Raw genomic sequence first — 12,440 nt, 5'->3', positions numbered from 1 at the left:
ACTGAGGTCAAAAAATATATATATACGCGACGAATAGGTAACCTCCCTTCCATCCGGAAGTGATTATAAAAGAAAAAAATATTTCATTCTTTCCCATTATCATGATCTTTTTGCGTTTCCTGTAGATGGAATTATTTCCGAGAGCAATAACGGAATCTGTCAAAGCAACCGCAAACGAATATAACAAGTGGTCTCACCGTTAAGGTGTTGTTGAGGGCAGGTCACATATATCATTACTTCCTAGAATTTGATCCTTATAAGCAATACTATCCGATGATGGAATAATATAGGGTGTATTATTTTTTTTGTTCAAAATGAAGTCGTTCGATTCCCGACTAGGGAAAAAGATATTTTAAAAAACTTATGGTGCAGTTTTAGTTTTATCAAAATTTGCCTCGTAACTTCTTTCAACATTTTTCGCTAATCCTTGTACATTCGGCCTTGGCCCTCAAGGCCCATTTGAATTCACCCTCTATATAGTTTTATTTATTCCTCAATAAGGGTACATGAGGATCCCAGAGTTTTACTTATGATATCTACCTTATGAATAAAGGATTTTTTTAAATAATACAGAAGTAGCAAGCTAACATGCTGTCCACTTGATGCTAAGTAAAATGTGTGTGGTTGATTGCAAATGTTTACTTACCGTTTGTCTTTGTTACAGGTTCAATAACAATATTGTCGTATGCCTGTATGGGAAGGACGCTATGCTCCGTGCGACCACCCTTTGACATCGACGAAGGGAATGTATGCATGCAGCAGGTGAGTTATTTGAGATTCTCCTAACTATACTTTAATAACCTATTATTAGTATTTAGTATTAAATACCTACTTAATCCATATATGCCGTAAATAAATCGCCGCTGCATTCAACTAACTCATAGTTGAATGCAGCGGCGGTTTATTTACAGTTAAGACTACAATATAATTGGATGATATGATAATCCGTAACTCCATAGAAACTCACATAAAAAAATGTAGTAGCAGACGCTTTCTACACTCATAGCCTTATATGACATTCCCTGTGTCATGGGTGCCAGGGACACACACACAAAGACAAATACACAAACACCCAGACCCAGAACAGAAATCCAAATTTATCATTCAGATGTCTGTCTGACCGGGGATTGAACCCGGAACCCATTACGCGTCAGACAGGTTCTGTCACGCGGGTCGTCAGTAAAAGCAAGCAAGTAGAGCAATAAAGGAGTATGCAGTGTGACTGAATACATATTAGCAATATAGCCACAGCCAGCAATTGGCGTCTGTACGTAACCACACAACTACGTGCTTTTGCCTTTGAGGACTTTGTTAAAAGGCAATGTCATACTCTGACCACATTTCTCTGTGATGTCGACTTAAACAACTTTATATGCCAATATAGCGAATATACCAATATAATCAACTCTGCGATAACTCTCTCAACTCTCAATTTTGCGATACAATCAACTCCACTGACGATATTATTATGAGAAATATACCTATACATCCATCTACAGAAAATCGTATAATGAATTCAAATGTGCCTATAATCAACTCTATACACGAAATCATTATCATATATACTACTCGTATCGCTGTATCTTATTGTTGTGGTTTTCTTGAATTGTGACTCGGGATTGATATTTTAGGGGCTGAATTTCATACCTCATTTTTGAATTGATAACATTTTAGCATTTTTTGTGATGGGTAAAAAAATAAATTCGCGTCAGGATAACGTGTCCTGATCGAAAATTCGTAAGATGGCAAAGAAAACTGCGAAAGTCAAGATAGGTTTCGAAAGTTTTCACTTCTGCCGGCACTTCCGGGGTAGGATCCGTTGATTTTTTTATAAGTGGATGATTACCTGAATAGATACATTTATAAAAATATATAATATAAAGGTATGTTACAATATAGAGGTTATCTACAATATATATTTGTTTGTATATTTCAATATTGCAGTCCTTTGTGGTTGTCAATCGTTAGTATCAAATCTATCTCGATCAGATCTTCTGAGCTCAGTGAACTAACGCAACAACAATCGCTTGATCCTCTCCCCTCTTTGACAAGAGGTCTTTAGTCAATGGCACTTTGAATTGCTAGACAGCTTTTTACGTTCAAGAGTCAAGTAGAATAAAATCGCTGTAAGTTTTATACCAATGTGTTTGCAAAAAAACATAAATACATTCACCAAAGTAATAGGTATTGTCACAAAATATTTATCTCTATATCGTCATTCAACCAGAAAGTTTCCAACAAGATTCTAGCTAAAGAAACAGTATAATTCACTTATCTCAGTATTCGTTCAAAAACTGTTTGAAGTATATTAAATAAAAAATCAAATTTAAATATTTGAATAAATCATTCATGATTATCAACCTCAATAATATTGTGTTGTACAATTATACTAATGGACCCGAAATCACTCAGGATACCAAAGTTGTAGAGTCATCTACCACGCTGAGATAGTGCATTATTGTATTTTAATTTGTCTTCTAGGCTTATACTTACTTTTCATAGTATTAGTATTATATAACCTATTCAAGGACCAATGTAAGCGTGTCGGTAACCACAGCCCTGGCGGAACGTGACTAATCCGTGACAAGACAAGCGCTGGAACCCGGCGCGTGTCAGCCACACCACAGTACACAACTGTTCAATTATCGTAAACTGAATTTATTTATCGTAAACAAAATTGATATTGATTTTTTTTTAATTTAAGCTAAGTAAGAAATATGGTATTGATAGGCTAGTGGTTGATATTCGGCCTCTCGATAGTGGGGTCCGAGGTCCCAAATTTTAGAAAGTTATGCGTATTAGACATTAGTTATTGGAGCATATAGAGATATTCATTATTAAAGCAGTTGGCTTTACCGGTGAAGGAAAACATCGTGAGGAAATCTACACTTCTATGATTAATGAGACATGTATTAAAAAAAAACAATTTCAAAGGTATGTAAAGTGTACCAATACGCACTTGGTCAGCAGTAAGATAGAAATGGGTAGATGCTGAAGAAATGTTGTCCAATGTTGTTATAGTAATAATTCAAATTAATGTGCATTTTTTTGTCGTTTTTTTTTCTTTTGTTTTATGTGATTTTTATTTTATCTTTTTCTGTTATATTTCATTTGTGTTGCAATTATCCGAATAAATGTTTCTTTCTTTCTTTCTTTCTTCTTTCAATCGGAGTATACACATTTATGTTTTCTGTGTACAAAAATGATAAAATTCTTTACATTTCGGCTGTGGCAGAATCGCTATCACATTTTTTTTGCCTTTTTCTGGTAAGATATGCCATTTTCTGGTGGGTACCACTTAATCTTCAATTAACCTGTATGCTAATTTTCTACGTCTACGAAATATTTCCATATTTTTAAAATAGACACCTAAGGTAATCTTCTAACAAGTCTGAGCTACGTGGAAATTATAAAACGTGTTAGGTCAGCCTGATAAAATTACGTTAATAACATCAGAAATAGACGTGTCGTGAACCTTCCCCACGTACGCTTTTATAAGGCTATTGTTAATTTAATTATATCCGTCCGCTTTACTAACATACCTTTCTGGTTTATAAGTGGGCAATTTTTACTGTTAGGAAATCCCTTGTGAAGGAAGTACATCACATAGTAACCACATCACATAGTAAAATTAGTCTAATTTAACGTACCGTACGTATCTTGACTTTTTTTAATTCACAACTCACGCTGATGTCAACAAAAGATAATAATTTCAAGTCATGTTCCAATTCAAATATACCCATATTACTTTAGTCGTTTTTCCGTATCTAAAGGGTAAAAACAGAAACCTATTAGATACTATTTATGAATTGACAATGAAATGAAGATTTAAAAAAAAATGTAGCATATAAAGCTGCAACTTGGAGATAAATAAATAAAATAAATCTTTTGAATGTAATAGAATATACCTTTGGAAAATTATCCTCGTTAGAATAACATATTTTCTCACAGACATGTTCAGAAAAACGCGATTTGATCAGTACAAAGTCTGACTGTCACATAAGATTAGTTAAGCTCTCGCTTTGATGTTCTCAGCCAATTACCGATATAACAGAACAAAATACCCTAATGCTACGAAATATTATATTTGAGATGGAATAAAATTACTTTATTCGTAATTTCATATTGTTGAAGTGGATATTAGTATTACATTTCACTTATGGCAGATAAAATCGGCATAAAACTGTAGATTTAGATTTCTAAGATATCTTAGAATCCTAACATGTCTGTAAATTAGTCTACATCATATAATAATAACTCATAACAATACTTGCATATACGGCACTAAATTAAATGGGTTATGTCATAGAAATTAGTCATTGAGTCTTTATGAATAAGTCGCGAGATTCAAAAAAGGGCTATTACATTTTTGAGAGAGTGCCCTGGGAATGCCTCAATTTGAATATTGATTAATCTGGACCTGATATTACAATATTATATCCGGTGGAGCTAATACGTATCTGTAACCAAAACCAAAGAGTAATGTTAATTACAATATATAAAATATTTTTTACGTATTATTTATGTAAGTTAATTTATCATACCACTTCTGCAACTGTAAGAAATCAGAAATATTTTTTACGTATTATTTATGTAAGTTAATTTATCATACCACTTCTGCAACTGTAAGAAATCAGAAACACGATCTTGTTACGATAGCAACATCTGACGAGCGTGATACTGCGACCATGGCACTTTGTCTTCCAACCACACAATGGGGTTACACCCCAAACTATACCCACCATTACGGGTCCTTTCCGTTCCTTATCAATTGCAGATGTGTGATAATAACGTTTTGATACTCGTGTTATCGCGACCCCTTGCGAATTGAATTCGGTTAAAGGAAAATTGAATTCGAAGCAGTCGTTTAAGGTCATGCGTGTAAGTGAATTCGATTCTTTCCGATGGGAAATAAGGAAAAGGTGCTCCAAGATGACAAGTGCCAATTCATACTATAGGCACGTGACGGAAAAAGTGTGAAATTTGAACAGGTGCACGCACGTCGTCACAAAAAATGACAGGATCATGGGGAATTCTTTTCCAAGATACTCGTTGACATTACGAGAGACTCAAGGGCTAGTGTGTATTTTGTCCAAAAGAGTCACTTTGGCCATGCACCACTACCAGCTGTCTTAGGCCCTTACCGAGAGGCAGTGATATTTTTACATTTTTTTACATGGTAAGGACATGGGAAGTTTACTAAGTTCTCTCTCGGGACGATCAGTATTAAATAATTGTATGCCTAATGCATCTTTCCATGAGATTATACATAATGTATGTAATACTGAATTAAAGAATAATACAAGCTTAGTTATCTTTATAGGAAATATGGGAAATGTGAACAAAAAGCATTTATTACATTACTTGGATACCTTGTTAAAACTTAATTTAAAGGAAATTGTAATGTTTACATTCCCCTTTAGTAAAAGTTTCCCATTCGAAAAGAATGATATTAGATATAAGTTACGAGTAAATATGACTTTGCACACTGCAATGTGCAATAAAAATAAATTTCATTTGATTGATACTAACTCGTTTAGTATGAATTTTTATTTGACAGGGGATAATTACTATCTCCCTAGATTTTATGAAAGACGGATAGCTGTTGTGCTAAAATATTATTTTGACATTTCTGCCAAAAACTTGGCAACCAAACCTGCTTCTATTGAGCAGAATAATAATTTGAAATTATTGACATCCAATAATTTAAATTTGAAATTGGATTATTTAAATTAAATGATAGGACAACAGAGTGCACCTGTAGCAAATTATTTAATTAACAACCATTGTCAAATAGTAATTCATTTATTAACATTGACATATCAATAAATAATTATGTAAATAATTCAAATGAATATAATAATAATAAGCAAATTAAGAGACATATTTCAAATAAATGTCTTCATATGGGTAAATAAAACTAGCAATAAAAAGTTTTCATCTCTAAAAATATTGCACCAGAATAGCCAGGGTTTTTCAAGTAATGAGCTGGAACTGGAGTTATTTTTAGAAAGAAATCATGTCCAGAAGGAAGAAATCAAAAATATTTAAATCAGTTTGTATGACGGCTAAATCTAAGTTCATACATAATAAAATGAAAAATGCTAATAATAAAATTAAAACAATCTGGAAAATAATTAATGCCGAAACACAAACTTGCAGATTAAGTATCAGTAAAGTATCTCTTACTACTGAACGTGGTCAGATTACCTCAGATAAAGAAATTGCACAAGAATTTGAAACTTTTTTCTCGAATATACCATTTAATACTACTAAATTTTTAAAATGATCCCCAATTAAAGCAGTGACCATCCTTAAAGAGAATTTAAGTCAAAATCACATTAAATTTAAATTTAGACATATTTTAATTAATGACATATTAAAAGCTTTTAAAGAATTAACTGTTAAAAATACAGAAGACGTTTGGAGAATGTCAGTAAAAGTTTGTATATCAATCATTAAAACTTTAGCTCCCTACTTAGTCACTAGTTTTTAATATGTGTGTTGATCAGGGCTGTTTCCCTGATTTAATGAAACATAGCAAAATAATTCCATTGTTAAAGGCAGGTGATACTAAAGATCCCAACAATTATAGACCCATCTCAGTACTGCCTGTTCTAAGTAAAATTTTTGAAAAGATCCTCTTACACCAAATGTTGCTTCATTTTAAACTAAATAATCTTTTACACCAAAAGCAATTTGGCTTTACTAAAGGCCGTTCTACGACAGATGCTGGTGTTCAATTGCTGCGACATATTTTTGATTGTTGGGAACAAGCACATGATGCTATAGGTATTTTTTGTGACTTGTCAAAAGCTTTTGATTGTATTGATCATAAAACCTTATAGTTAAAATTACAATATTATGGTATTCAGGGAAATTCTCTAAAGTTGATAAATTCTTATTTAAACAATAGAGTCCAATGAGTGCAAGTAAATGGAGCATTATCAGCAGGTTCTAATATTAAAATAGGTGTACCTCAGGGCTCCATCCTAGGTTCGTTTCTATTTTTAGTTTATATAAATGATTTGCCAAATGTGGTAAAGGATTTATCTGAGGTTGTTTTGTTTCCTGATGACACTTCCTTGGTGTTTAGAGTAAAACGACAATCACAGGATACGAACGATATTAATGAAACTCTTTGCTTGATTCAGAACTGGTTTGATGCAAACAACCTACTCTTGAATTCTAATAAAACTAAATGTATTAAATTTATGCTACCAAATGTAAGGAGTACAGGGATGAATGTCGCTCTAAATGGTGAGACTTTGCAATTCGTCAATGAAACTGTTTTCTTGGGGTTGACCATTGATTCTAAACTCCAGTGGGGTCCCCACATCTCTGCTTTGTCCAGCAGACTTAGTACTGCAGCTTTTGCAGTCAGAAGAATTAGACAGTTAACAGACATCCCCACTGCCAGACTTGTCTATTTCAGTTACTTTCACAGAATTATGTCTTATGGCATTCTACTGTGGGGCAGTGCTGCTGACATACACTCTATATTTACTATTCAAAAAAGAGCAATAAGGTCAATATATAGTCTGCGGCGTGGTGAGTGCCTAAGAGAACTGTTTCCCACTATTAATAGGGTGCGTAGTCAATACATTTATGAAAATATTATGTATGTAAGAAAACACACTGATATGTTTGAAAAAAATAGTAACCACCATAACTTTGATACCAGAAATAGAAATACATTAGCAATTCCTAAACATAGATTATGTAAGGTGGCTAGATCTTTCATGGGCAACTGTATTCGCTAATACAATAAAATACCCGACCACGTTTTGAATCTCACAGAAAAAAAGTTTAAACATGTCGTTAAACTAACGCTATGTAAAAAAGCGTACTATAAAGTAAGTGATTATTTGACTGACAAAACGGTGTGGTCTGAATTAGTTCCAGCTCCACATGTACCATTACGTTAGTAACGTTAGTAGTTAACATTGTCAAAAACATTTTTTTTAAAAGATGTGTGTTATGGAGTTTCTTTCGCCGCTTCTTTTCCATAACGAAACACCTTGTGAAGTGGTGGTAGTTGTTTTGACATTCAAAAAGTGCTCTGTAAAGAACCTATTTTGAATAAAAAAAATTGATTTGATTTGATTTGATTCATTGCTTTGAGCTATTTTATTTTTTATTCCCATATATTTAATATATTTAATTCCATGTTATAAAAGTTTTTAAAAAGGGGTGTTTTGTTGTTTTCATAACCCACATGTAGGTATATATGACTTCTGTACATATGGTAGGTATTTAGAAACTTCGACGCAACTCACAAACAACCCTTCTTGATAAACTGAGCACATAGTAACATGATAGAATAAATTATGAGTCACGTAGTATGTGCGCAGTTAATTATCAATTCAATGGGTTACAAGTTAGAATTTAAAGCCCAATCACTGTATTGATTATCCTAATGTATAATATAATCTACTTACAACATTAAGATTTCAGTGATAATACGTTTATTTTTAAAAATATACATACATTTTACTTACATCCAATTCAATTTGAATTAATATTATGTAAAGCTTTGTATCGCTCTCTCAAAATAATATTGTTTAGTAACAACCTTATAATAATAATTATATTAAGATCATAAGCAATTTAGCCGTACATATTTAGTGAGTATTAAGATCCACGCTTAGATATTCTAATCTATTCGACTTGTGATATGCGGTCTACTTAAGATAATTGAAATTAAACACCCAAATCTATTATTGGGTAAACTGTATGCATATTAAAATCATACAAGTATCAAATTTTGTATATTTAGTTTTTGTTCCACGTTGGGCGCCTGGTCCCTCGTTGGGCGCCAATTGTCATGAAAATTAAAAAGTGTGCTTTATTTCAGGGTCTGAGGCTAATGAAAGAGAGAAAGCGAGTGGCGTGGATACTTCTGCTATTAGCCGTCCTTTTCGCACTTTGCTGGCTGCCTTATAACATCATGCAACTTTTGCTGGATATTAATGCTGTAAACGTTAAGACATTAAGTGTGTATCTGCCTTATGCGTTATTTATAGGTAAGCAAGATTTCTTCTCTTAAAATATACTCCGTGTTCTTAGAGTAACTTACGCATGTTTTACTTAACCAAACAAGTTATGTTCTATTAGACAGATTATAACAGATGATGTTGACGATGATGATGAAGTGGTAAATGAACGTGTAGTAGTAAATCTGATGTGATGTGAGGTAAGTGGTCACTGCCACTCAAGCAACTTCATATAAAGAGAGTTTCTATCTGAAGCCGATCACAGCTGCGTTGTCACGCCTGAGGACTTATGTGGCCGCATGCAGATCAGCCGGTATATACACACTCTTCTATCGAAAGGAATGGACTGATTCTTGTTAAGAATCCTCTTCGGTTGAACTATACTAATTTTACCATATTATAAATAATAATTAAATAGATCCTGTTGAAGTTAATATTATAATTTTCTTGCTGAAACTCATAAAGGCTGTCTGTACGATGTAGATTAAAGAGAATACGAAATTTCTTAATACAGATATGACAGAGACATTTCAATTTTCACCCTAACTCCTCCGCTCATACTCTTTCGTAACTTACTCGTATAATGAAACTGTTATCACGTGAAGCTGCCACTGGAAGGCCGAACTCCATCTGAGATTAGCATAATGCTGTCAAAGTTAGTCAGCGATGTAGTTGCCTACGTTAATAACTAGCTTCTAGTGGTTTGTTATGCATATAAGAGGAATTTTAGGAGAATAATATTTGAATGTATTGTTGTTAGGAAGTTGTAGGCGTAGAATTTTCAAAAACTGCTGGTATTGTTGTTTTTGTTGTTGTTGTTTGTTGACCAATTAATGGCTACGTTTTTTGGAAAGTTATGAGAGCTAGACGTTGAGGAAAGAATTGCAGTCTATTTCGCGAACAAATTAAATTTTTTATTTAAATTTAAACACAACTTGTAACAATAAAAATATATGATGTGATAGGTAAAGTCACTTTCCGCGATGGAGGTGAACTGTTCCCATGGCGGACGGCCACCTGCACGTGGGACGCGCCTCGTCAGCGTTGACCGTTCCGCGAAGACACCATGCAGCGCAAGCACGATGCAGTGTGAGAACGGTGTAGGGCTGGCGCGATGCAGCCTTAACGTGTAGGGCTGTCCCTTACACGTAACTGGAATCATATATCGTAGGAAATAGTGTAGTTAAATTTTGTTTATAAAATTTTTACATAAAATGTAATAAATTACTTAAGTCCGTAACTTCCGTGAAGTAAATAAGGTACTGTATTTTTTTGAATCGGGATTCGAATCTCAGTCCAACCCAAAACTCGGCTACTCAGGCTCTCGGTTACTTAGCTGTTGCTCAATATGCTAAAGCCAAAGTTTATCGTCAAAGATATTATGACGGTAATAAGATACTATTTACCCCGTGGTGGTGGTGGTACAGTTACCGTTAACGGTATATTACCATAATCATCATCAGTAATAGGTATAGGTCTCCTCTTAGAATGCGAAAGATTTTAGTATGACATGTAATCTACTACAGGCCGAGTTCGAATTTTTAGAATTAAAACACTTTGTTGACCTTTTTTGATCTTATAAAGAACTGTCACGATGTTTTTCAATAGGCACGTATTCATTTCTGGTATTCGCAACCCGGAATCTCGCGTGGGTTCGAAATTCATTCCATTAGGCTATATAGATCTACTCGAACTACTGAATAACGGTTTGGGTTCCCTAAAACCTAGTGACCGGCCGTGTGACCCCTTTATCTATTCAGTGGGTTGAAAGCACTAAATTCTATGTTGCTAATTTTAGCAAGAGTCATTGAAGAGTAAACTTGAATTGTATTATGGAGTAACTCGGTATCTATAAAGGTTACAAGGTCACTCATGTACAAATAGGTAGGATATGTAATATTGTATTGTGAAGGAACCCGGTTTCTATAAAGTCGTAGTCGTACAAATAGATGCAATAAATCTAAAGATGGTAGAACCCTTTGTGGTTCTACTCCGGCGTACCACCGCCACACCTATTGTTGCCAAATAACGGCAATGTTAAGCGCTGCTGTTTTCTAGTTTGAAGTCCAGTACAAGTAACAAGTACTCTTCAGTACAACTTGTACTGAAGCATAACTTACTTAGTAAGCTGATTTTTTGTTATTAGCACAGTTGAGGTGCCGATCCAAGAAGGAACTCAAACAGACTTCGATATGAGGTTCATTTAGAGAAATTTAGCTATATTCAATACTAATGTTTGTTCCTTTGATCCTGATAAATATTTTGATATACTGAATGTACTCGTATCGCAATCAAGATCTGGATTTTATTAGCAAAGTTGAGTATTGCGTAAAGTCTCAACTTTATCAATCTCGAAGTAACAATATGCGATTTAATCGTCGTTACTATCTCGTTTCTTATGTTTACTTATCTATAAACTGTAAACTATCGGACATTGTAAACAACTGATGGATTAAACCTCGCTATGGGTTCCAAATATTTATTCAAAGGCATTTGATCTTGCAAATTGCAAGCGTTCTAATCAGGTAAAATACAAAACAACTCACAAAGTGTAGTTGCTTTTAAGGCAGAAAAAAACTATAGTAAATAAAAAGGAAGTATTAGTAGTTATTATTAAAATAATAAAAGAAAATACGCCTATCAGTGAATTACATTACTTTAATGATGATAAAGTTGATGCGTTGATGCTTATACAAAAAGTGGCCAAAGAATCTCTTAATTTTGTAGACCAACTCACCGAAAAGCTACGTATATTTCTACGATTTGTAGACCTATGTTTCAATCAATCCCTAAAGTGTATTTTGCATTTATATATGAATTATTGATTGTTGTTTTAACACGATAATATAATAAGGTGTTTAAAATTTTCTTCATCCCCAGGTCACGCGAACTCAGCGATCAACCCGATAGTCTACTGCCTGATGACGAGAAACTTCCAGAGATCAGTGCACAAGCTGCTGTGCGGCCGCGGACTGTGCCAGCAGGCGAAATTCACCGTAAATGTATGAATCCTTGTTACATTTTTATTAGATTAAGAACACAACTTACAATTTTTTATTCCTTTTTTCTTTGACACAATCATGGAAAGTTAGTTTGCAATAATTTCCTAGATGTAATTAACGAACAACATAATGTGTCATTTTTTGATTGGATTCTTTTCCCTGTTTTTATAATATGCCAGCCATTACTTACTACTATACTAGATCTCATATTACCACAGTAATACAGTATAAAGATATTATTACCGTCATATTACTATCGCTTTTGAAAGTACTACATACAAAACGAGGGTTCATCTGGAAGAAACATTTATTTCTTCTTATACAGAAACAAGCTCGTGTGAATGTGGATGATAACTTAAAAATCTCGTGCAAAGATTCACCTATAACTAAGTTTCTTGTGGCATTTTTTTCTATACTAAGATAACAGTTTATTTCGTGAATT

At 33.7% G+C, this 12,440-nt stretch overlaps 1 protein-coding gene across 1 annotated transcript in view; it reads left to right on the top strand.

Annotated features, from left to right (window-relative positions):
* Nucleotides 1-12,440, top strand: part of NGR-A12 (neuropeptide receptor A12) — a 62,558-nt gene that overhangs the window by 35,756 nt on the left and 14,362 nt on the right. Inside the window, exons 5-7 of the mRNA XM_073084703.1 lie at nucleotides 665-762; nucleotides 8,858-9,026; nucleotides 11,877-11,998. Coding sequence (XP_072940804.1) covers nucleotides 665-762; nucleotides 8,858-9,026; nucleotides 11,877-11,998 — 389 coding nt within the window. The remainder of the gene's footprint in view (nucleotides 1-664; nucleotides 763-8,857; nucleotides 9,027-11,876; nucleotides 11,999-12,440) is intronic.

This window comes from Epargyreus clarus, unplaced genomic scaffold (assembly GCF_041222505.1).
Source record: "Epargyreus clarus isolate Ecla_fem2 unplaced genomic scaffold, WU_Ecla_fem_2.2 ptg000021l, whole genome shotgun sequence".
Lineage (NCBI taxonomy): Eukaryota > Metazoa > Arthropoda > Insecta > Lepidoptera > Hesperiidae > Epargyreus > Epargyreus clarus.
This window is presented reverse-complemented; position numbering and strand designations above follow the sequence as displayed.